This window comes from Vulpes lagopus, chromosome 8, assembly GCF_018345385.1.
Source record: "Vulpes lagopus strain Blue_001 chromosome 8, ASM1834538v1, whole genome shotgun sequence".
In the NCBI taxonomy this organism is placed as follows: domain Eukaryota; kingdom Metazoa; phylum Chordata; class Mammalia; order Carnivora; family Canidae; genus Vulpes; species Vulpes lagopus.
Window position 1 is genome coordinate 65854078 of NC_054831.1, and position 26987 is coordinate 65881064.

The window sequence follows — 26987 nt, forward strand, 5'->3', positions numbered from 1 at the left end:
AAGCAGTTAGTAAGTGCTGAGCTGGGATGTGAACCCAAGTCCACCTGACTCCAGTGCTTGGGCTCATAAGCACTAGAAGAGATGACCTTCTCCTGACTTGATCATGCAGCTAATTGCTGTGTTATCAATTGCTTTGTTTAGTAGCCAAAATCCCTATCCTCTGAGTCTAGTGTATGTCATGATAATAATGCCAATGGGTCATTAAAATATATGTTGGGACATCATTAATTTATTCAACAAAGATTTTTTGAGCATCTTTTATATACGAGCTATGAGGAAGATTCTAAGGATGCAGAAGAAAAGATAGTCCCTTTCCCCCCAGAAGCTTGTAGTTTTGTGAGAAATGGCAGATAATCACATACATACAATACAGTATGAGCAATTCTGGAATAGGACAGAGTCTGAGGAATCAGAAAGGGGTGTCAGAGAAATGTATTGTGATCCAACTCTTGAAGAGAAGATTTTCTCCAGGCAGATATGCAGGAAGAATAAGAAAAGGGCAGAGGAAACAATGTACAAAACTTTGGGGGTGGGGCATCAGTATTATAGGAACGCCCATCACAGTGGGGAGGAGGGGAGCATTTCAAAGAACTCAACCCAAAGAGTTCACAGGCAATGGGCCAGAACACATCAGATTTTTATTCTAGTCAGAGCTCTTTTAAATAGGAATAAAACTCAAGTCAAACTAGATACAAGAATGAAGTTTGACCTTTTAGACTCAAGTGCCTGCTCCCAAATGACTGTGGTCTCTTAATTCACATCCTCAAAAAAGAGAATCTGATCAGTCACTGACCAGTCATCTGAATTAGGTGTCTGTCTCTCCTCTGTCTGGTAGGGTGGTGTGTGTGTGTGTGTGTGTGTGTGTGTGTGTGTGTGTGTTGTGAATGTAGGTGGGAAATTAGTACTAGAATTTTTAAAGGTTAGGATCCCCTGTTAGGTGGAAGCATAATGTCCCAGGAATAATGGATGGGAGAGGTTCCCTAAGAGGCCTATGGAATGAGAAAGGCAATGAAGTCAATCTAGCATAACACTGTGGGCCATGGAGAAAAGTCTATTCTTTAGTAGAAATTTACAGAAAGCAAGAGAAAAACCATCCATTAAACCCACAAAGATATCATTTAAGGCAACTCTCATTCATGACTCCAAAACATAACAATCACAAGGCTGAAATAACTGGAATATTTTTTGCATAACTACTGATTTTGAATTATTTAAGAATGAGTATGTATAGCAATCATTTCACAAATAAAATACTAATCTAAACATCTTATCCTTCATTGTGGCAGATAAGGGTGGCTGTACCAGCAGAGCCACTAGACAAAAGGAGACTTGAGTCCCTGAGTGACTGCCTGGAACACAGTACCCCCTGCTCCATTCATATAGGACAGTAATATAAATGAGAAATCTATGTTTATCAGGCAAATAAGATTTGGGGGTGGTTTGTGTTTGGAGGTAGTTTGTGGAACTAGGGTTTCTGACTTAGAAAATGCAAACAGGAATGACATGCACCTTTTCTAGATTTGACCTGTCCCTTCTCCCTGAGAACTCTGGAGAGAACAAGGCCTGCCACTCCATAACCCTGGGTCCTTGAGCAACTGTGTGCAAAAGAGTTCCTACTCATTTATTCATAGCATGTTATTATTGTACATTTTGGGGTTTATTGTTACAGCTATTAGCTTACCCTAAATAGCAAGCAACATTCTGGATAATCACTATCCTTAGTTTTATATCTGCTCTAAGGTAATAAAAAATACAGAAATGATTTTCATAAAAAGATGTGAAAAAACTTTAAAGTGAGTTTTCAAAAACATTTGTATATAACCATTTTTATTTAAAGTTTTTCTACAATGCTCTCAAGTTCTGTTTGTGTGAAAAAGTTTTTTAAAATGCCATTTTTTATTGTCCATAAAAATCAGTGTAAGCAGCAGATATTATTGCTCTGATATTTTATATTTTGTGTTTTACTGAATTTCTCTAATTTAAAATTTCACACAAGGATATTTTCTTTTTAGACTTTCCTTATATGCTCATTGAGTTGAAGACAGCTCTACTCACAAAAACTCATTGCTTGATAATCTAACCTTAAAAGTGGAAACTTTAGAATTCACAAAATAGATACATAGGACCAAAAAGGAAAAGTAACAGCCCATTTTAGTGAAACACACATAGTGAATTATGGAATAAAGCATTTTGATTAGCAAAGTTTTTAAAAGTCGGTATGGTATGCCCAGAAGAAGGCTCTTCTCTTTCATCATCCTCCACGATGCATTTTATAAGTTGTCTTCTTGATTTTATGTTACTTTCTTCATTCCTCTCCCTCCAAATGTAAGCCTTTCGGCAGATTATGTACATGGAAAGCATTTGCAGTTGGGAAGAGCTGCAAATGACATGCACTATCAGAGTGTACGTGCCGTTAAACGTGTGGGAATATTAAGCAACATGGAGAAAACACTGGAGTAGTAAGAAAGCATACACCACTATGTGCAATTCAAAATATTTATCCATTTTTAATGTTGTGTTCTTTGTATCATGCAGTGCAGAATCTGAAGTTCTGAGTACTGAGACTTTATTCTTCAGCCTCCAGAAATTTATATTCATGCAAAACAAGTATGTAAAAATAATGGATCACACTACAGACTGGAACACGCCACATCCAACTTTCCTTTATATGTGGAAAACCTAATGCTGTGTTAAAAAACAAGTTTTCTCTCAGGTAAGTAGAATAATTCGATGACCCTTGAATCATTGCCTATGCATTTTGGTAAAGACTATTTGTATTCTCTTCACAGTATTTTCCTCTTTGAAAAGCAAAGTTTCATTTTGATCCTTTCCAGGGTTTTTTTTTCTCCCTATGTTAAAACGACTATATTTTAAAAAATCTATTATTACTTATTGGCAATATAAATAATTTTGTGCTTTTCAATAATGCTGATGTCATGCTCCAGCTGCTTCATCTCTTCTTCCAGCTTCTGCTTGCGGATCTTCTTTGGGATGGAATCGATGAATACCGAGAGGGACTGGAACTCCTTATGCACCTCTTCCCAGTTCTTCTTCAGCCCCTGCAAATGGTAATGAGAACCATAAATATTAGGTAACGGCAAAAGCAATGTAAATGGTTAAAAAAATAGTGTCCTTGTGAAGAAAAATGTAAAATAGGTAAAAGAAACTGATGAAAATAACTTTACAAAACGATTATGTATGTATCGAGTACTTGGCTCCAGGCACAGAAAATATTGTGCAGAGGCAAAATCCTGTCCTCGATTGTGTGCTCAGTTCCCAGAGGGAGTATTTATTTGCTGTTTTTAATGTTACCATTACTGTTGTTTTTGCCATTAAATATGCATATGCAGTTACGAGTAGTGTGAAACTAAGCTCATGGCAAATGCTTTGGTAAAAACAACTGAGAATCCGTGTCCCCCCCACCCCACTATCACCCCCTCCCCAAGAGAGACATGTTTTTGAATAGGAAATTATTTCTTTAATAATTTTAGTTTCTATATTTAGAATTTTATTTTGAACCACTATCCCCATTCATCAAAAGACTTGATTTGGACTTGCACGGCATATTTGCTTATATGCGACTAAATGGAACTGCACAAAATGCCAAAATTCAATTTAACAAGAGATGATCCTTTGTGTATTTTTTCAATATATTAGAAAGAACTCTTCATAGAGTCAAGGGGTCTATACTTCTCATTAATGTATACCAGAAATGACTGGGATGTCATTAAATGTAACCCGCATGCTAATTCAGTAATGTAGTTAATGTTTTATATTCTCAGAAACCGACCAATTCAAAATTAGGGATCTCTAAGGAGCAATAAAGGTTATTTTCATCTGCCTATTCCCCATTTCTTATCACAGTGACTAGAGGTCTCATTGACAAAATGGGCTGAAACCTCTAATTGAATTCAAGCAATGAAATTTTTGCAAAATTAACACTTCCTGTTATTCACTAAGGGTACACAAATCATTTCTTTTACATAAAAACAAGAAGTCAAACTGAAAGTAGAATTTAAAATATTACCTTGAAAAGATGGTCCTTGAAATCCATGGCTATATATTGAGGTGTAAGAGAGGATTAGAAGTGTCTTATATAATAACACCTTTCTAATAAGCCCTCATAGTACAAATTTACCTAGTAGAAACTTCTGGAAGATAATAAAATTTCAGTGGTTTATTCCTATGCCTAGGTAAAAATTATGATAGGGATAGGGCACACTGTATGTACTAGGTTGGCTGGGGCAAAGGGGAACAGAGTTTGAACTCTTATTGAGTGAGACTAGAGGAAAGATTTAAGGAAAGGATAAGACAGGGAAAATACCCAGGTTACATTTTGAAAAGAGGAGGATGGGTCAACACAGTTCTTAATAGTGTATGAAATGTATTCCAAAAAGATGTCCTCAGAAGAATTCTTTTTTCATAGCCTTTCATTATGAAATGAAAAATATGTTTCCACAGTGCTCCACAGGGGTGCCTACTGCAGAGAGGAAATCTATGCATTTATATACTTTCAAATATCAAAGGTTTTTCATAGCTACTTGAGTGATATTTCCACATTACTTGTGGTCACAGCAGCTACACTCTTTCACTGGAGCCTTTATCTTTTAAAGGATAGTTTGCTTTATCTTCCAATGTGTACAAAAATGTTTGGATCAAAGTCAACAGGCAGGAATGGGAACTAAATGTAACCAATATATTATATTGAAATAGCCTCTCTGCTGTTTTTAAGACTGATTTTTGTTATTTTATCTAAAAAAATCTTTTATTCATTACAGGAATAGTCATTTTCCTTTTTTTAAAAAATTAGCTTTTCATTTCATTTTTTTTTTATTCTTAGTTTGGTAAAAGCTTCAAATAAGGGAGAAGCAGTCATAAAATAAGTAAGAAGTGCCTTAGTTCCATGCTCCTTCTGTATCCACCATACCCTCATCCATTCTCTGCCTTTTTGTCCTGCCCTGGGACCAGGGCCAGGGTGTTGTGGGGTGGCGGCAGGGGTTCATCCTTGTAGGTTGGCTCCTCACATCATCCCCCAGTTCCGTTGCCCTCTAGCCACAGAGTTCAGCACTGGTGGGGGCAGAGAGAGGTTGGGGCATTTCTTCTTCCTCTCCCTTGACATTTCCTGGACACTAGTTCTGGCTCACCTGTCTGTAACTGCAACACTGCTCAGTGGCCTCTCTTCTAGGCTCCAGATCTTACCAGGCTCTGGTAACACTATTTCTTGCCTCTGCCCCTCGAGCCTAGGGTGGTGATGGATTCCCACTGTCCTTAGACCTGAGGTGCTTCATTGTTTTTTGTTGGTTCCCTTGGCCCTGCTTTACTTCTGTAAATAGTTCCTTCTTAAATACCCTTCAGAATCCTGGCTGATGGTGCCTGCATTTCTTGCTGGATCTCTGAGCTTCCTTTTGTTACTTCCATTGCACCTGTGTACAATGTAGTGGGAAAGCACTGGCATAGGAATTGGCCAATGTGGGGTTTTAGTCCTTTTTTAGCTACTAGATAATTTTGCGACCAAGGGCAAATGTAAACCAAACTCTGGTTTCACTGACAGTAAAGACTGCATTTGTCTTGCTCACAACATTATCCCCTGGACTGGATACAGAGCCTGTTCAAGTGAATGAATCGATAAATGAACAAAACTTAATAAACTTGCATTTTATATCCTCATATGTAAAATGAGAAGTGTGGAATCGTTAGACTACATGATCCTCCAGGTATAATGAGACAATTATTTTATGAAGAATGAGCAGAATGTGGCCTACTCAGGAACATACAACTATATTGTCATAGTGATGTGTGCAACTCTTAACCAGGGAGGGAAACATGATTCAGGGCTTCTCAGGAGCATAGCTGGTGGCTTTGTTACCATGGCAGCTATATTTCCTGGCTAATAAGGCATATAAGGAAGGGTCTGCTATTGTCCTTTCAAACTCTGCAGTGACCATATTAGGAAACCGAGGACTGCTTATCCACTATAGCCAAAAAGACATGGGACAGAAGAGCCTTTCCTTCTGAGGGAAGTTCTTCCTCTCTTCTTCTTCTTTTTTTTTAAAATATAACATTCTATCAGTTTCATATACATAACATAATGATTTGATATTTGTATACATTGTGAAATAATCAGCGTGAGTCTAGTTACCATATCACTGTACAAAGTTACAAAATATTTTTTTCTTGTGATAAACACTTTCAAAATTTATCTTTTTAGCAACTTTCAAATATATGATACAATATTACGACTACAGTCACCAGAGCATACATCTCCAGACTTATTTTTATAAATGGAAATTTGTATCTCTTGATTTCCTTAACCCATTTCATCTACTCCCCAACCTCATTTCCTTCTGGCAATCACCACTCTGGTCTCTGTGTTTATGCTTTTTATTTTGTTTTGTTTGTTTTTCAGATTCCACTTACAAGTAAAATCATATAGGATGTCTTTCTGTGTGACTTATTTCACTTAGTATAACACACACACACACACACACACACACAGAGATATATATGCCACATCTTCCTTATCCATTCATACATCCATAGGCACTTAGGCTGCTTCCATATCTTGGCTACTGTAAATAATGCTGCAGTGAACAGAGGGAGGCATATATCATTTCAAATTAGTGTTTTTCATCTAGATAAATACCCAGAAGTGGAAATCACTGGATCAATTGGTAGTTCTATTTTTAATTTTTGAAGACATTCCATACTGTTTTCTGTAGTGGCTGCATCAATTTACATTCCTACCCTTTTCTCTACATCATCACCAACACTTGTTATTTATTGTCTTTTTGATAATAGACATTCTGACAGGTATGAGGTGATGTTTCATTGTGGTTTTTAATTTGCACTGTCCCAATTAGTGATGCTGAACTTCTTTTCATGTGCCATTTGGCCATCTGGCTGTCTTCTTTGGGAAAATATCTACTCAGATCCTCTGCCCATTTTTTAATTGGATTGTTTGAGGGTGTTTTGTGGTGGTGGTGGTTATTGCATTGCATGAGTTATTTATATATTTTGGATATTAACTGCTTATCAGGTACATGATTTGCAAATATCTTCTCCCATTCAGGATGTTGCCTTTTAATTTTGTTGATGGTTTCCCCTGCTGTTCATTTTTGTTTTTGTTGTGCTTGCCTTTAGAGTCAGATCCAAAAAAACTATTGCCAAGACTGATATCAAGGAGTTTACCACCTCTTCTAGCAGCTTTATGATTTCAGGTTTTACATTCAAGTCTTTAATCAATCTTGAGTTAATTTTTTGCATATGGTGTAAGATAATGGTCCAGTTTCATTCTTTTGCATGTGGTTGTCCAGTTTTCCAACACCCTTTTTGAAAAGAGTGTTCTTTTCTCATTGTATATTCTTGTCTCTTTTGCCGTAAATTAATTGACCATATATGCATGGGTTTATTTCTGGGTTCTTTATTCTTCCTCTGATGTATGTGTCTGTTTTTATGCCATTACCACACTGTTTTTTTAATTACTGTATCTTAGTAATGTAGTCTGAAATCAGGGAGTGTGATGCATTCAACTTTGTTCTTCTTCCTCAAGACTGCTTTAACTATTTGGGATTTTTTTTTTTTTGTGGTGCTATACAAGTTTATTCCATTTCTGTGAAAAATGCCATTGAAATTTTGATAGGCATTGAATCTACAGATTGCATTGAATCTGTAGATTGCTTTGAGTTATGTGGACACTTTAACATTATTAATTCTTTCAATCCATGAACATGAAACATCTTTGAATTTAGTTTGCCTTCTTCAATTTCTTTCATCAATGTTTAATAAGTTTCCTGTGCACAGATCTTTCACCTCCTTGGATAGATTTATTCCCAGGTATTTTATTCGTTTTGTTGCACTTGCAAGTGGAATTATTTTCTTAATTTCTGTTTCTGATAGTTGTTAATGTATAAAAACATGACAGGTTTTTTTGTATTGATTTTGTGCCATGCAACTTTACTAAATTTGTTTACTAGTGCTAAGAGATGTTTGGTGGAGTCTTTATATATAAAATCATATCATCCACAAATAGTGAGTTTTAATTCTTTTCCAATTTGGATGGCTTTTATTTGTTTTTCCTGCCTAATTGCCTTGTCTAGGACTTGCAATACTATGTTGAATGAAAGCGGTGAGAGTGAATATCCTTGTCTTGTCCCTGATCTTAAGGAAAAGTTCTCAGTTTTTCGCTCTTCAGCATGATGGTAGCTGTGGGCTTGTCATAAACAGCATTTATTATGTTTAAACACATTCCATCTATATCCACTTTGTTGAGAGTTTTTATCATTAAACTGATATTGAATTTTATCAAATGCCTTTGCTGCATCTATTGAGATTATCATATGGTTTTTAATTCATTTTATTACTATGGTATATCATGTTGATTGACTTATGGATATTGAACTATCTTTTTATCCATGGAATAAATCCCACTTGATCATGGTAAATGATATGTTTAATGTACATATGAAACATTGAAATTGGCTTGCTAATATTTTGTTGAGGATTTTTGTATGTATGTTCAACAGGGATATTGGCCTATGAATTTTGAGTGTATACAGTGTCCTTGTCTGGTTTTGGTATCAGGGAATTCAGGCCTTGTAAAATGAGTTTGGAAGCATTCCTTCATCTTCAATTTTTTGGAAGAATTTTAGGAGGATAGATGTTTAAATCTTTGAATGTTTGGTAGAATTCATCAGTGAAGCCATCTGGCCCTGAAGTTTTATTTGTTGGAGGTTTTCTGATTACTGATTAAATCTACTCACTGTACTTGGTCTATGCAGATTTTCTACTTCTTCATGATTCAGCCTTGGAAGATTGTGTGTTTCTAGGAATTCGTCCATTTCTTCTAGGTTGTCCAAAATGTTGGCATAGAACTGTTCATAGTAGTTTTTTATGATAATTTGTATTCCTGTAGCATCAGTTGTAACTTTTTCTCTTTCATTTCTGATTTTATTTATTTAAGCCCTCTCTTTTTTTCTTAGTGAGTCTAGCTAAAGGTTAAATTGGTTTTTTTTTTTAGAGAATCAGCTCTTAGTTTCATTGATCTTTTCTAGTCTTTTTCGTTTCTATTTCATCTATTTCCACTCTAATCTTTATTGTTTCCTTTCTTCTAGAACCTTGGGCTTCTTTTGTTCTTTTTCTAATTCCCTTAGGTATAAAGTTAGATGGTTTACTTGAGATTTTTATTGTTATAAAATTCCCTCTTAGACTGTCATCCCATAGATTTTGGTTGCATTTCTATTTTCATTTGTCTGAAAATATTTTTTTAAACAATCTTATTTATTTATTTATTTAGCATGAGTGGGAGGAGGGGCAAAGGGAGAGGGAGAAAGAGAATCTAAGTGCAGAGCCTGATACAGGGCTTGATCCCACAACTCTGAGATCGAGCCAAAACCAAGAGTTGGACACTTAACCAACTGAGCCACCCAAAGTATTTTTTCTCCTTTTATTTTTTCATTGATGCATTAGTTGTTAATCAGAATATTGTTTAATCTTCATATGTTTGTGAGTTTTCTAGTTTTCTTCTTGTAATTGGTTTCTAGTTTTGTGCCATTATGTTTGGAAAAGATGCTTGATATGATTTCAATCTTCTTAAATTTATTGAGACTTGTTTTGTGGCTTCACATATGATCTATCCTGGAGAATGTTCTGTGTACACTTGAGAAGAATGTGTATTCTGGTGTTTTGGGATGGAATTTTCTATATATATCTGTCAAGTCCATCTGGTCTAAAGTGTTGTTTAAAGCCGAGGTCTCCTTATTGATTTTCTGTCTGGATGATCTATCCAGGTGTCTTTCCCTGTTTTTCAGCATTGGTTAGATATAAAAACCTGGCTTTCACAAAAGCATGTACTTTTTAAAAATGGTAGAATCTAAACTGTAGAGAGATAAAGTGGGAGAAGGAGGGAAAGAAAGAGGAAGAAACAGGAAGAGGGAGGAGAGAGAGAATGGACCAAAACCCAGTACTCTCTGAAAATGACATCCAAAGTCCCACCTCCATGTATACCAGCCTTCTTCCTTTCTTCTGTCCAGCACACACATATAAATATCTGTGTTTATAATGGGCACTGGGTTAGATATGAGGGAGACTTCTTTCAACAAAAAGACACAGTCCTTGTCCTTAGGCCTCTTCTGCTGTCTGGAGTACTCTTACTGTGCAGTGTAGAGCCCCGCTAACAACATGTACCTACATCATTCAGTGGATACTCTGTCTTAGCACCTGATAAAACTTACAGTCTCTACACACACACACACACACACACACTTATATCTACATATGTACATCTATACTTATTACCTTACATTCATTATATTACAACATTGTCTACAGTAGAATCTTATTTTATGCCTTTTTTAATATTCTTGAGGCTTAGCATGATAGTCTTTGCAAAAGAGGAATATAGTAAATGTTTACTAATGATTATGACATTGATAAATGTTAAGAATTTATAACAGCATACAAATACATTTTCAACAGAAGTTAATGTGGAAAAAATTTTCTGTTTTTTTAAAAGGTCACTAGAAATGACTTGGTAGAAATCTTTTAAAATAACAAAACAAGAATAAAGTACCATTTTTACCTCTGTAAGATATAGCATGATTATAGAAAAGTACAGTTAGGTGCTTAATAAATACTCTCTAAAGATGATGACAGAGCAACCCTGCTCACATCCCCCAATATTCGGGTAAAAGTCTTACATTAAACACCTAAGGTCATATATCTTTAGGCCTATTTAACTCAAAATAAGGAAAATATATTTTAAAAACTCCTAACACTTGGATATTTTAAAATTTGGACATTTGGTTTATAGGAAAGAAAGAAAAGTTGGTCTCGGAACAGTTTCAATTATTCTAGAGCTCCATCTAGTGAAAAATATCTATTTTATGGGTATTGTTTTTGAAAAATTCAGGAACATGACAATGAAATAAAAATGCCTTTTTGCTTTCCTTACACATGTTCACAAAGGAGAAGGTGGGCTCTTTACAGCACTAACTACCCCCAGGAAAAAAACAAAGCTCACAAACTTGGAAACAAAATATTATTCAATAATTCCTTTTTTTAAAAAAGATTTATTTACTTATTCATGAGAGACACAGAGTGAGAGAGAGAGGCAGAGACACAGGCAGAGGGAAAAGCAGACTTCCTGCAGGGGGCCTGATGGGGGACTCGATCCGGAATCTCAGGATCACGACCTCAGGATCACGACCTGAGCCAAAGGCAGGCGCTGGACCCCTAAGCCACCCAGGCGTCCCTCAAGAATTCCTGATTACAACTTTTGCTCTCCTCAAACAGTCAATGTGCTGTACTGTGAACGTTGCCATAACCCAAAGAGAGTGTTCTGATTTCAAAGACAAGGTACAGGCTTTCATAATCATTGATGATGGGCTGTTCTTTCAGAGATGTTCTAAAGAGCTACATATGAATATAAATTATAGAATACTTACCTGAAGAACCGCCTCCCTTTCTTCATCAGAGAGCCTTTTCATAGCTGCTTTCCGAAGGTTTTCCTGGATATAATTATCATATTCTTCTTGGGCTTTCTTTATTTCCTCATTTCGCTTACATATATATTCAGGTGTGACACCATAATCCTTATAAGGATTTTTCAGAAAAAAAAAATCAATATCCTGAATGCAATCTTAGCATGTGTACATATCAACTAATGACAAGGAGAAAAAGAAATGTTACCAATTTAAAGCCTCGGCTCAAAATATGGCAAATTGACAAAATTCAATGTTTGTTTGTTTTTTTCTTTTACTATTGGGAACTAGTTGATTCTCATCTTTTAAACCATCTGAATTGTTACTGTGGCTGCTTGTTTGTTCTCTTCTGAATGTTTCCAGCACCTGTTCCTGGCTAATGACTGTCCTTGCTTTACCTCTAAGAGTTAGCTTTTCTTCATTTCTTTTAGGTGCTTCAGCTTTTACCTTTACATATCCTAAGTATCTTAAGGTCTCTTTTGCAAAAAAAAAAAAAAAAGATCTTGTTAAATAAAAGGAGATAAATTCTTCCAAAGCATTGTAAGAAACAAATACATGAAGCTCGTCTACTTTAAGTGAAAATTGACCTGGAACCCATAGGTTGTTTTTGGAATACAAAATCCATTTTTAAGGCACCTGGGTTACTTGCAAAGACTGACAGTAAAACAATCTGCTGTGATTCTTTCAGATCAACTATGATATCACTATGTACAGTAACAGAACTACTCCTTGTTTAATTTTCAAAACATTGAGAATTTACTTGATGCCAGGTATACTATAAATAAGAAGGGCAAAGTTTTTGTCCTTATAGATGTGCATTCTATGGTGGGAGAAAATTATCAAAAGTAGAGTATAAAATAATATATGTATAAGTGCTCCAAACTGAAACAAAGAATAGTAAGGGGAAAGAAAGAAATAGGATCTACTTTAGATAAATAAGGAGGTCCAGTGAAAAACTCTGAGGAAGCAGCTGTTAAGAGGTATGATAGTCATTTAAATTATCCATAAATATTCTGGTTCTTCTCCTTCTAGGCAGTTGATAGGATAACACTTTCCTGATTCTCTTGAAATAAGTAAGATGTGATCATGTGATCTGACTTGCCCAAGGAGAGAGAAAGTGACCTCTGTCCCTTTTGGGTAGAAACCTCAAGAATTTATGGATGACTTGCCATGTTCTTTTTCTGTCTAATATAATGATAGGAAATGTTTTAGGTGGCCTGGGTCCTGGAATGAGGACAAGAAGCAGAGCTTCCAACCCTTAATGGACATGGAGAATAAACAAACAATAAAACTTAGTTGCTTTTAGCTACTAAAATTGGGGGTTATCTGTTACCAAAGCATAACTTAACCCATCCTGGCTAAAAAAAGGATAGATATCCTAGCTATAAACATGTCCTGGCAAGTTGCAAAACACTCTACAAATAAATTCTAAGAGCACAGTATTCTGGTAAGTTAGTGCAGTGGTAAACAGTCCAATTCATTTCAGGAAACACTGAGGGCAAAACGTCGCTATAGCTCAGTAGTTACTGAAACTCATAATGATGATTCTGAGTCATCACAAATTGTTAAATTATATTTGGTATACTCTATTTAATAAAGGGAATAATGTAATACATTTTAGGAAAAAGAACTATCTTACAAATGGGTGAAAGCTTCAGTGCAGTGATCCCCGTGTTGGATCACTGAGGGCTAATACAGACTATTGACATTAATAATTAATAATATCCCTCTCTATTGAACTTTTATTAGGTCTCAGATATTTTGTCAAGTGCTTGATAGATTTTATATCATTTAATCCTCACTACAACCCTGTGATAAATATAATGTGTGAAAAATCACAGAGTTAAGTGGCAGAGGCAGAATTTGAAATGCTGTCTTACTACCAGCGCAGTAGACCTCAGGCAATCATCAGTGCTTCAGTTTGTTTTCACAGATGGTTTCCTGTGGCACAAATGGGCATATCATATTTTACTTGTAATGAAAACACTTTTTTAAAAAAAATGGCATTGCCCTTTAAAGACTTGCTATCTCACTTACCATTAATAGATTTTAAAAACTTAACCCCAATCAGTGGAGAGTAAGTTGAGAAAGTCCTTCATGAACACTGAATGCCTCGCCAGCAACACCAAGAATGTAATATGTACAGAGCGTTTGCATGGCTTGGTAAACAAGCACAGGGAGATTAACTTAATATTTTTCTGTCTCCATGACGAATGCTCAATTTTCTGTTCAGGGCAGAGAATATATTGAAGTGGATAGCTTATGCAGAAGGCAGCCAGAAGGAGGGGCACAGTGTGGGCACTTGGTAGCATAACCCATAACTGGCAAAGGAGAAGGGTTTTTGCATCACAGTGGAGAAATAATGGATTGGAAGTTGTTTTAAAGAGCCAGACAGAAGAGTGAAATTTCTGTTATTCCACCCCCTATGGGACAAGGGCTATGAACAGCCTTCAGGGCACAGGAGGACACATTCCGAGAAGCCTGGAATAACTTTATCATCATGTGCTGCCAACCCTAGATACCTGTTAAGGTCTTCCAAACTTGTCTCAGCTTATTGAGTGACAAGAGTTTCTAAGAGAATAAGTGTGGTACTCTGACAACAGCCTTGAGGTTCTCATTTTGATTTTAAACAGGCATTGGATTCATCTTGGTATATCACTGGACTACCTCAATGCAAACCCCTCATACATGACTATTTTTCCTCTTCTTTCCTTTCTTCCTTTTGCAGTTCCTTTCTTTTTTGCCACAACTTATTATTATGTATTATTATTCTTTAGGTTTTACACTCATATTTTACGTGTATTCCAAGCAATTTTGCACTCTCTAAGTATACAAAGTAAAATAGGTTTTCTCTAAGGTATTTTTGTAAGCTTTTTAAATTTTATTTTTATTTTTTAAGCTTTTTAAATTTTAAATATCTTCTATATTTAAACAAACTAAAGCTCCTGTAATTTTCAACATTGAAATTGTATGCTGACCTGATAAGCATTTTTTCAGATATAGAGGAAGGCCCCCAAAGGACGAGATTATTGTACAGTACTTTCAAGGTCTGCTTTACTCTGAATACATTCAAGTTGAAATTGTAATCTGAATTATTTACACTACATTGATAGGATGGATGGCTCTAAAATTATTTTCATCTTCATTTTTCCTCATTCCAAGTTACTGCTACCTGATGACTAAATCTTAGGACCTTTCTGAAAGGTTCTTTCTTTCCTTCTTTTTTTTTTTTTTAAGATTTTATTTATTTATTCATGAAAGACACACAGAGAGAAGCAGAGACACAGCAGAGAGAGAAGCAGACTCCATGCGGGGAGCCCAATGTGGGACTCGATCCCGGGTCTCCAGGATCACGCCTTGAGCCGAAGGCAGATGCTCAACCGCTGAGCCACCCAGGTGTCCCAAAGTTATTTCTTAGTAATGACTCATTGTAATGACCACGCTATTCATGAAATTTCCACCACACTAAAAATTAACATCTTTTAGAGAATGTTTGTTGAAATTGTGAAACATATTAATAATTGAAATTAAGGGAAACAATTAAAGCTTTCCCCCCTATTTGACTACATGGTGTTATTCATTCCAAATTCTCCATAACTTCATCACATTAGATTTGGACCAAACATAAATTGGAGAGGAATGAGAATTGGCAATCTAGATAATTTGCCCAGCGAGAACTCTATTAATAATAATATGGACAATCATTATGAACACCATACTTAAATTATTTGCATTTTAGGTCTCATTAATATACCACAAGGCTACCTTTTTATTGATGTATTTTGGAACTAGTCCTGAGGTTTCAAGATCATGCTTGTCTCCAGTTCTTTTGTCAACATAAATTGGTTTAGGCTTTTTAGCCACTCCCATAATGACATCGGCTGCATTTGTGTTTACAAAATTTTTTTCACTCTGTATTCCCATGACTGGATGATCAGTCCTCAGTGGCACAGGAGGTTTTCTGGGCTCATTCCGATCAAACATTTTTTCTGTTAAATACAACATTTCCTTGTTAATATTAAATGATAAACACTGCTATTCAGTACTATTTATAATATCTAGATATTTTACCACTAGTATGTTAGAGTTTTATTAATAATATATTCAAATATTTGGGAGAAAAATCAGTAATCATAAATCCCAAAAATCAAGCACAACATAATTAATATGTTGAAGAACAGTATACCAATCTAAGAGAAGAAGATAAGCACCCCAAATCATTTGCTAGCTAATTAACATATTTTTACTAGCTATCGTGAAAATATTTTCTTATAAAGATATCAACAACAAATGTTCAGCTTTTCCACTGAAAAAAATTCAAAGAAATATTGAAACTCTTTTCTGAGTACTAGCAATATTACTAAGAATTATTTCTTCAGAGGAAAGTTACTATAAAGTCACCAGTAGGTCAAACTTGATAAAAGTCCAAGAATTATGGACTTTTTTCAGTAGAACTCTTGTTATTATAAGGTATGAAGATCATAGAGTAGCTATGTATCTAACATGCAGCTTAATGAATAAAAATTACACAAACACAGTTGAAGTTTCCAATTCACTCCTCCCTGGTTGCATCTCACTTCCTGAAATTCCTACTATCCAGAATTTATCTTATTTCTCTCTACCACATTCTCTTCATCAGCAGCAGATGAAACTGGCCATTTTTACACAACCTCTTCAACTTAACCTTTCTGACTCATCTATTTTTATATAGCTACATCAAAATGGTTTGTCAGAATGCTAAAATGTAAAATAATTACATTCTATTTTCAAGAACTAAAGGCAATAGCCTGAATCTTGGGCAGCCCTGGTGGTGCAGTGGTTTGGTGCCTGCCTTTGGCCCAGGGTGTGATCCTGGGGTCCTGGGATCAAGTCCCACGTCAGGCTTCCTGCATGGCTTCTTTCTCTGCCTCTCTTTCTCTCTCTCTGAATAAATAAATAAATCTTAAATAAAAAATAGCCTGCATCTTCACAAAACCTTACTCAAATCTTAGCCCCACACAATTACTAGATACTTTGATTTTATTCAATTCTGTACTGCTTGAACTTTTTATGAGTTTGTGTAACTTTTATTAGCAGGAAAAAAGATACTTATTATTAAACGTTTAAGGATTGGATTAATCTCTTGCTATGGGCCAAACTGTGTCCTTCTCAATATTCATATGTTGAAGCCCTAACACCAGTGCCAAATACACTTCTGTTTAAGCTACTGGGTCTGTGATACTTTGTTATGGCAGCTCTAGTAAGCCAATACTTCTATTAGTTCTGCACACCCAGAAATATAAAGGAGTTTTTGGATATTTATTTATTCATTAATTCATGCAATATGTTTTTGTTAAGCAAATACTATCTCCCCAGCTAATGCTCTAGGAACTGCAGATACAGTAGTGAACAAGAGACAAAGTCCCCGTTCTCATGGAGTTTACATTATAGTGGGGAAAGAAAAAATAAAATTTAATACGTAGAATATAATGTAAAAACTTGCTTGAACTATTTGTGAAAGAGGCCATGTTTAATTATAAATTGAAAGTGCATGCAAATGTAACTATAAGGAAATCTGTAGCTTTAGAAATATATATGAGGTAAAAATGAATTCTTAGAAAATGAGGAAACACTTTAGAAAGGCTGATAATTTATTCTTAGATGAGTAAATAGAATAACTTATAACCCTTTGTTGGTTGTGGTTGTCCACTGGATGATGCCTAGAGCTGGCCCATCTTTCTCTTATGTTATACCTATTTAAACATGATCTTTTCTCTCATCCTAGGGGCAGGGGTTGGCAGTGGGTGAGGCTTGCAAAATGGGATGAGGATCTTTTCACAAATCATTGTTAGTCATAATTATAAATCTAAACACCAAATGGTTTGTTTTCTTAAGGTTATATCAAAATGGCAATGTCAACATAGCCTTGTAGTCATGCAGATGTTCTAACAATTGAATTTACATAAATGTTCATGCACCTGTTAGGTATTGTTCAGTGTGTCTAGCAAATTATTGTCTTCAAAACTATTGTATTCAAAATGACAGAACATGCAAAAAGAGCCAGGAAGCAGCCTTGGTCTATATTACCTTTAACTCATTGGACTGAACTCTCACAACACCCCAACCTTCTTGATTATTCATAGGTCAATATAATTATGTGTTTGTTTTGTCTTGTTATAAGGGGAGAGATAGACTTCTTCCCTTATTTGATATTTAGGATTTATTTATTTAGCTTGGTAGTTATATAACTTGCTTAACTCTAGAGAAGATACATGAGAAGTTAAATAATATCATTAAAACAGACTAGTTCCATTTTAAGATTTTCCAGTGTTCTCAAGTGATTGGGGGTCACAAAATACCAAAACTCCCCTTGAGAAAGATCCAAAAGAGACTTTTGAAAGACATGAATTTATGCATGAATGTCATAGTTTTAGATTTGCTTTTTCCATCTTTCCTGATAATATCCTCAGCCTTTGTCATGGCATTATGGGTATGAGAGAGGATTGTAGGATATAAAATACGGCCACGGGGAGAAGTACTTTCACCTTTGTTTGTTTGTTTGTTTGTTTTTAATAATAAATTTATTTTTTATTGGTGTTCAATTTGGTACTTTCACCTTTGTCAAAAGGTATACCCTAGCTGGATTTGAGATGTTGCATTATTTCCCTGATGCCAGGTAACATAAAAAAGCTAACTTTTCAAAAGAGCAAGACAAATTTTCCTCTCTCTATTGTCCTAAAACATCAGGAAAGACACATCAGGGATAGGAAGAATCTGTTTCCATGCATACATACCTGTCCATTTTCCAGACAACTTTCTTCCTAATATCTATATACTCTATGACTATGATTGATTACATGATTTGCAAGGCCTCCATGACAACATGGAGCTCCTTGATCAAAAATTAAGAATTTCAAGGTGGCAAAAGCAGTGCATTAAACCAAGCTTTTAAGCATGAGGCCCTGTGTGACCACACACAGTATGCTGAAGAAGCTGGCTTTGGGGATCCCTGGGTGGCGCAGCAGTTTTTTGGCCCAGGGTGTGATCCTGGAGACCCGGGATCGAATCCCACGTTGGGCTCCCAGTGCATGGAGCCTGCTTCTCCCTCTGCCTGTGTCTCTGCCTGTCTCTCTCTCTCTCTGTATGACTATCATAAATAAATAAATAAATAAATAAATAAATAAATAAATAAATAAATAAATAAATAAAAAGAAGCTGGCTTTGTCTCCCACTCATTCACGAAGGCCCCTCCATTACACCTGACTCATTTACTGTCCTAACGGTCTTAGAGATCTGGGAGGCTTAAAGCCCATGCCGGATAGTTGCTTCAACCAGTTTTAATAGTTGTGATTCTCATCTCTTGCAGAAAAGACCAGACAGAGTTTAGATGCCAGGTACTCTTCTTACTGGGGCTTAGGACACTTCTTATCATTGCTATTTTTACTGAAATTGCATGGCTATGGACAAAGATGGTGAAGCATGTGGTACTAGAGGTGGGGCTTTATTGGATAGTCCAAGATGGTAGTTCAGATGCTTGCACCATCACAGGGAAAGCCTATTTGGGAGACAACTTAGCATTCTCCACTTTCTTTTGCCACTGCATTCTCTACTTCTACTTTCTCCTAGAATTTCAGATTCTCTTAAAAATGAGGAAAACATCACTTGTGAATATTTAACATTCATTGACAGTAAGATAATTCTAGTTAAATGATCTGTTAGCACTTTTAATATTTAAAAAAAATGTTAAAACCTACTGGGTGGTAGAGTTTTTTCCTTTGAATGTTTCTTCAGGAAATCCTTTGGAGAAGGTACTTCAACTTTTGGTGGTCCCATAGACTTCATTGCCATTTTATGTTTTTGCATGTTGTCTTTTATAGACGTCTTAAAAATAGATATGTACCTAAAATTTAAAAAAAAGTTGTAACATTTGTATTTCCAGTAAAAGTGATTTCAAGTTAAGAAATGCATACATTTTGGGCAGCCCAGGTGGCTCAGCAGTTTAGTGCTGCCTTCAGCCCAGGGCCTGATCCTGGAGACCCGGGATCAAATCCCGAGTCGGGCTCCCTGCATGGAGCCTGCTTCTCCCTCTGCCTGTGTCTCTGCCTCTCTCCCTCTCTCTCTGTTTGTGTCTCTCATTAATAAAATAAAAACTTAAAAAAAAAAGAAATGCATACATTTTAAATACATATAAGCCTATATTCATTCAGAGATAGATGTAAAGTGTAATTATCTGAGCCCCTATCAAACACCCTTGATGGAAGCTTTGCCCTCAGAAAGAGGTGCCAGGGTAAAGATTATAGTATTTCTTTGTTAACATGTGTGGCATCAAGAGTGATGTCACTTCTCTCACTCCTAATATTGGTGACTTGTGTCCTCTCTCTCTCTCTCTGCTGCTGTGTTTACTTCATTGATCTTGTCATTGTGTTTCTCTAATGTTCACATGTTTTCCATTTCAATGATTTCCACACTTTATTATTTCTCCTTATTCTGGCTTACTTTGCCCTTTTTTGTTTTAGTTTCTTAAGGTGCAGGTATTTGACTTTAACCAAATAGTTTTCTAACAGAAGTATTTAAAACTGTAGAATTCCCTCTAAGAGCTGCTTTTATGGCTGCATCCCACAAATCTTTCATTCAGCTCAAAATATCTTTTTAATTCTTTTTTGACCTCTTCTTTGACTGAAGAGCTTCTTCACATGTGCTTTGTTTGGTTCTCAAATATTTGGGGATTTTCCAGGTGTCTTTCTGGTTTCTAATTAATTTCTACTATGGTTAGAGAATATATTTTGTACAATTTCAATTCTCTTAAACTTTCTGACACTTGTACAATGACACAAAGTATGGACTATCTTGGTAATTGCTCTCTAAACACTCAAGAAAGTGTACTTGGATGTTCCTGGCTGGAATATTCTACAAATATTGATTAGGTAAGACTGGTAGTGTTTTCAAATGTTCTATTAATTATGGAAAGATGATGAAATCTCTGTCTACAATTGTGGATTTGTTCATTTCTTCTTTTAGTTCTATCAAGTGTTGTTTCATATATTTTGAAGCTGTTTGAAGGTTCATAACATTTAAAATTATATCTTCTTTTTAAAGATTTTAATGTTTTTAATGTTGGCAAATTGAATTTAAATAAAATATATTTTTCTAAAATTTTATTTATTTAACAGAGAGAGAGCACAAGCAGGGGGAGCAGAGGGAGAAGGAGAAGCAGGCTCCCCACTGAGCAAGGAGGCCGATGTGGGGCTTGATCTCAGGACCCTGGGGATCATGATCTGAGCCTAATGTAGATACTTAATCGAATGAGCCATCCAGGCACCCCAAATTTTCATATATTCTTGAACTGACCACTTCATCATTATAAAGTAATGCTCTTTATCCCTTTTAAAACTCTGTATAGAGACACCTGGGTGGCTCAACAGTTAAGCATCTTCCTTCAGCCTAGGGTGTGATCCTGGAGACCTGGGATCGAGTCCTGCCTCAGGCTCCCTGTATAGAGCCTGCTTCTCCTTCTGCCTCTGCCTCCTGTGTCTCTGCCTCTCTCTCTCTGTGTGTGTGTCTCTCATGAATGAAATCTTAAAAAGATAAAAATAAAAAAATTAACTCTGTACTCTAAAATCTACTCTATTTCCTATTAATAAAATCACTTCAGCAATCCTTTGCTCTATGGCAACAGTGTTTTTCCATTCTTTGAGATATTTGCTCTTTCTTCTTCTGTATGTGATGTTTCTTTTTCCTTTGGCTGCACTTAAGTTTTTTTTTTATTATTATTATTACTGGTTTTAAGAAATTTGATTGTAATGTCCCTTGGTGTGGTTTTCTTCTCTTCCTCCTCCTCCTTTTTCTTCTTTCTGCTTGGAATTCATTGTTCTTGTATTTGGAAGCTTCATTAAATTTGTCAAAATTTTGGATGTTATTCAAATACTTTTCTTGTTTACCCATCTCTCTCCTCTCCTTCTGCAATTCTAATTATAGTTATGTTAGGCTGCTTGATGTTGTCTACAATGCACTGATTGACTATTTTCCTTTTCAATTTTTTTCTTTCATTTTGTATTGTTTTATTACGATGTCTTCAAATTCAACAATATTTTCTTCAGTGTTTTAGCTACTGTTAATCCCACCCAGTGATATCCTTTATGTCCAGAAGTTAGATTTTGGTCTTTCTTTTTTAACTTTTTTTTTAACCTTTCCATTTCTCTTTGTATCTTGCTCATGTTTTCCTTTACGTTTTTTGAATACATGAAGAATATTTAAAATAGTTTTAATGCTCTAGTCTATCAAATCTCTCATTGATGTCATTTCTTTGTCTGTTTGTATTGAATGATTTTTCTATTGTTTATGCATTATATTTCTGGATCCAGAAGAGCTTTGAGTCTAGTTCTAATTTGGCCCCATTACTGAGGCAATATACTTTTGAGTGCACTGCTCAATGCCCTGTGTCTTAAGAGGTGTTTCCACTCCGGCTGGTGGAAATTTGAACTTTATCTGGATCTATTGACTTCTGTTGGTTATTTATCTGGCCTCAGTAGTTTCATCATATACATGTACTGTCAACCAACAACTTCAGAAAAATCCTCTTGCATATTTCCATAGCATACACTCTCTCTCATTTTCTTTCTCTCCAATTCTCTTCTCTCTGGTACTGTGTCTCTGTGTTGTGAATTCTACATGCCTTAACCTCTCCAGACTCTGAATTCTGTCTCCTTTAACTCAGAGAACTGATGGGTTTTCTTTAAATTCCTCTTCCCTGGATTTTGGTCTAGAAACTTTCTAGGAAGAGTGTTGGGGCAATCCTAAAGCTTGTTTCTTTCTCCCAGGAATGACTGGTGTGTGCTGTCTCTTGTCCATTTTCTGAAAACTATTGTTTTACACTTTTTTTTCCCTGGAATTTTAGTTGTTTAAGGTGAGAGGTAAATTCCATCCTTGATTGGAAGAAGTTTAGCTATATCACTTTTAACAGCTAGTATCCTCTTCTTATACGGATAAATTTGTTTGAAGAAACATTGAATTGTTTCTTGCTTTTAGGGGCCTTTCCTTAATCTTGAACTCAATGTCTAGGGATTAATTATGGTCTAAACTGAGTTTATTAGATACTTTCAAAAATAATGTTCAATCCAACCTTGTGCCTTAAATTTCATATGCAAGTTGGACCTGGTAAATATCCCTTGATTAATAAAATAACTTTCCCTGTGGTAAGAAAAAAGTGTGTATATGCTTATTTCTTTTTAATTTTCAAAATCTTGTGATTCAATACATTATTTTGTGAGCTGAAAGCTTACCCATTTGTTATACAAAACAATACATTTTATTCTATAGGAATAATTTTTTACTTTTCCAAATTATAAAAATAAGAAAATATGAAACTAATATAGCAGTATATGCCAATCACAACTCAACTTTTAAAAATGAATAAAAATATAGTTTTCCTCTATCTCCTCAATCCATTTTCCAAATACATTTTCTATATTTTTATTTATGTATGAAATATAACTTGATTTTAAAAACTTAATATGATGATCTCTTCCCATATTAGTAGTTGTAAAATTTACTTTCTTTTCTTTACAAGAGATGAAGAGAAGTGTTATTATTATGAAAGTCTGCTGAGACTAGACAGCCAAATTAAAATCTGAATAGCAATTTCTAACACTGTTATAAAACTCCAAGACCATATATTGGAACAATGGGAATTTTAACATAAAATTGAAAACATACTGAAAATAAAAACTTTAGAATATTTTTTTTACATTCTTTGAATATAAATTAATTTTAAGGGACTACTGCTTTCCCCAACTTAATTATTAGCTACAAAATATCAGCAAAGTAGGTAAGACCCTCAGGAGAAAATGACCCTGTCATCTAAGATTTCATAATAGTCAAGATTGCTTAGCAAAGTTAGATACATAACTGGACTTTAAACAAAGAGATGTTACAAAGCCTCAGAAGATATAGATTTAACAGAATGGAAACTGAATAAAATAAAAGGTAGTCCAGGAAGGATGAGAACCTCTGAAAATGAAATTCTGACTACATGCCATAGATAACACCAATGAAAGCCGGAAAGCCTTAAAAAACCCCAGCCAACTAATGGGTAGTTAGACTGTAAATATTCCCATTTTTAAAAAGCATGCATCCAGAAATTCCACAAGGGTGAGCCTGATGTCAATTTTGGAAATCATCTGAAAGCTTGTAGAGAAGTAATGATTAAATGAGCCATTTGGGGTTTCAGGTCATTGAAATGAACATCATATTTTTTACAGATTATTTGACTCATGAATCAGGCAACTACCTTAGACGTAATACACAACTTTATGTTAGCAAAGCCTCTTATCCTTACTTATAAGGTAGATAACTATGAATTGATTAATGGATGCATATGGATGACTGACTGAACTCTTAAAAACAGTATTGCTGTCAGCCTAGAAAAAGGTGTCTAGTAGCCTACTAAAGTGCAAAGTATTTGTCCTACTTAATGACAGATGGAGATATAAAAGACATTAGATTTGCAAATGTCACAAAGCTGGGAGGGGTGTTTGAGAGAATATATGAAAGAGTCAAAGTTCAAAACTATCTCCATAGATAACAATGAATTTAGATCAAAAACAATCAGTTACATTAATTATACGATGGGACAGATGACCTTAGCCATAATTTATGAGGGAATTTCAATGTGAGGCAATGGGAGAATATGAATGTCAAAATGCTAATAAGTACATTAATAAAAGTATTGCGCTGTAATGAAAGGTATAATGGTCCCATGGCCTATTCAGTACATACCTGGAATATTACCTTAAACAAAAGGAAAAGACAGAATGATTGGTGATGTTAACTAACCGGAGCCATCAATGGAAGGGTGACATATTTGGTGAACATCTCGGAAACCACCTCATGCATCATGAGCAACTGAAATTTTGAAAACGGATTCATGGCTTCTCACTGACTTTCACACTGTCATATCTTGAGTCCCAGATCATTAAGTTCAACTGCAAGAGGATGCCCTTCACCCCACTTTGGTTCCATATATCCATTTTCTACATTCTCGTTTAGTTACTTGCATCTCTCAGTAGGACTTCCAATAATAAATGGTTTTATTGTTAGTCAACTTGTTAAAGTTTATATTGTAGTGTCCCAAGGAGACTGGAACTTCTGAACTATGGGAATTTCACAATGCAGTCAGTTGTTGAGGAATAGACCTCTTTGTGAAAGTTGGACGGTCATCTTGCTGGTCTTGCACAGAACTGCAATGAGTTTTCTTGAAGCTGAATTTATAACTCAGTAATGCAAATAAGCCTCAGAGGTTAATACATTTCTTTCTTATGATTAATTCTCACTATTAGTAAAGGGATTGGGTCAGAGCAAGTTAGTGTGGTGAGAGGAATTTGTTAAATGTGTTAATACACTCTGTTTTTATGTATTACTAGTTTGCTTGCATGACATCTTGTCAAATTAAAACCCCCTCAGGGTTGTTGCAGACAATGTAGATTGTTGTCTTCTCACCCTAACAGAGAGAGTTCTTTGGCACTACATTTGGATGCCTTCTCTCCCCTTCACCACGAGGTCCTTTTCTCTACTTATTCCTTCAGAATCAACCAAGGAGTTTGTGCTGTCACTTCCAAAATTCCCCAAGAATATTCCCCAAGGGCAATGTTATACATATTAGGGGCTCAGTTATTGCTTGCCAAATTAATAAAGATTGTTCCTATAAAATTTCTTGAAAAAATACTTAGGTGCCATAAAGGTGTGCATCTTTTTAATTTACCAGTAACAAAACGCCTATCTAATAAAATATCTTACCATTCAAATTCAGTACTCAATAAAAAATACAATCTACCAGTGGTACAGAAAGGTTACAGGAATTTCTGACCATAAATTCATTCAGCAAGAGTTAATTAGAATACTCATAAATTCTGCAATTCCATCACATCTTACTTTACATTCCTCTTTCCATTCTCAACTAGATTTTGAGAAGCTAATGGAAAATAATATGGGTACTGCTCTTGTTAAAATTAGACACTTGGGCTTAAAATGGAAGGATTTTCCCACTTGTTGATGTTATGTACCCCAAGTAATTACTAGTAAAAATAATTGACCATTAGATCTGAAAGGAATCTAAAAGATTAGCTGAGTCATTTAGTTTGTTTTACACATCAGAAAACAAATGAAAATTTATTCATGATTCCCAAACCAATTAGTTTCAGAGCCTACTTTTTAGCCTGGTACTCTTTCAGTGTGGTTTTGACTTGCATCAGCAGAAGAAGAAAGGATTAAAAAAAAAAAAAACAGCACATATTTCAAGTACTAGGAGGAATAAGATTTTCTGCACTGGTTATCTTCCATTCTCCCCATGGATTACATAAATTCTAAGCCCCTACACAAGTGAGTGACTGAGATATTTACTTGGGGGTTAGCTTTTTGGTTTTTTCCAGTAGGGCTAGCTTTTTGAAATGAGGGGAGTTTAAGGGGTCCTAACACCTACACAAAATTTTAAACTCAATTACGTATTTTGGGGTCTCCACCCATCTCCTCTTCCTTCTATCCCACTATCAGATTTGAAAGAGACTTTAGAAGCTAATCTATTTTGTTTCACCTACAACTGAGCCTCAGAAACACAAATTTACATTTGACTATCATCTCCGAAATAAATAACTACTATCCCTTTGGGGAGGGAGCGGTAGTGTAGTCAGAAATAAAACAATGAACTCCTGAAATCACATAACAAGTATCCTAACACAGAATAATAAAACTGTGATTTTCCCTTTTCAACAGCAACAAGAGATTTCACGCTATTTTGTATGCCACATCATGTATGAACAATTAGATAAATTAGAAAACAATTACATACTGTATTAACAGGCAGCTAACATAATAAAATGGCCCTCTGACAGCACTGGGCGGTCCTCTCTGTGAATTGGGAGATGATAAATACCTAGATTTTGCAATCACTTCTTTAAGAAGCTGACATTCAAGTCTACTTCACTGAGACAAAAAAAAAAATACATATTTTCAACGTTATATGATGCTTAGTTAATCCTGAAATGGCATAATTATTTCCTATTCTAATTTCAAGTGATAATCTTTGCTTACCCACATACCTAGGACGGTGGGGAGGCTCCTTCCAGTCACTGGGTATGAGGTTATAAATGCTCTCAGAAAAGCAAGTTGTATCCATGGCCACCAAAACGACTCCTTAAAAATACTCAACTTTTTTCCTCACTATCCCAATATCTGTGTCTCTTTCTTCACTGTTCCCCTTTCCTTTTCCTACTCTTCTCACGGAACTAAAGTTTCTCTCTTTTGCCTAATTTCCCTTTGACCTCTTCTTAGCAGTCCTCTCTTGGGACGAAAATAAAATAGCCCTTCTAATTCTCTTTGGGGTTGCTTAGCGTTAGTTGACGGCGTGGTTGCCTTGGAAACGGTTGCTAGGCTACGGGGAAGTGGAAGGCAGCCCCGCGCACGAGGTTTCCTCTCTTCCCTCTGCAATTTTTCTGCTTGAGTTCAATAAGGAAACCACCGTTTATGTGTGCCTTTGGGAAT

At 35.5% G+C, this 26987-nt stretch overlaps 1 protein-coding gene across 3 annotated transcripts; it reads right to left on the reverse strand.

Annotated features, from left to right (window-relative positions):
- Positions 1–1810: 1810 nt before the first annotated feature.
- ENKUR (enkurin, TRPC channel interacting protein) lies at positions 1811–26785 on the reverse strand. 3 transcript variants are annotated; one of them, XM_041764891.1, is made up of 6 exons: positions 26546–26661; positions 24231–24356; positions 19211–19356; positions 15243–15466; positions 11442–11588; positions 1811–3059 (listed from the first exon to the last, which is right to left on the reverse strand). In XM_041764891.1, the coding sequence occupies exons 3-6, from the start codon at positions 19317–19319 to the stop codon at positions 2886–2888; spliced, it is 654 nt and encodes a 217-aa protein (XP_041620825.1). In that variant the 5' UTR covers positions 19320–19356; positions 24231–24356; positions 26546–26661; the 3' UTR covers positions 1811–2885. The 3 variants fall into 3 exon arrangements, with proteins under 3 accessions (XP_041620825.1, XP_041620822.1, XP_041620824.1); XM_041764888.1 differs by lacking the exon at positions 24231–24356 and having other exon boundaries at positions 26546–26785; XM_041764890.1 differs by lacking the exon at positions 24231–24356 and having other exon boundaries at positions 26538–26667.
- Between the last annotated feature and the right edge of the window lie 202 nt (positions 26786–26987).

Excerpts from the sequence above, each read along its gene's own strand:
- ENKUR (XM_041764888.1), bottom strand. The coding sequence starts at position 26,622 with ATGGATACAACTTGCTTTTCTGAGAGCATTTATAACCTCATACCCAGT. Across the intron at positions 15,467-19,210 it reads GGAAAAAACTCTACCACCCA|AAAAAATGTTTGATCGGAAT; the intron begins GTAGGTTTTAAC and ends TGTATTTAACAG. Across the intron at positions 3,060-11,441 it reads AAAGGGAGGCGGTTCTTCAG|GGGCTGAAGAAGAACTGGGA; the intron begins GTAAGTATTCTA and ends TACCATTTGCAG.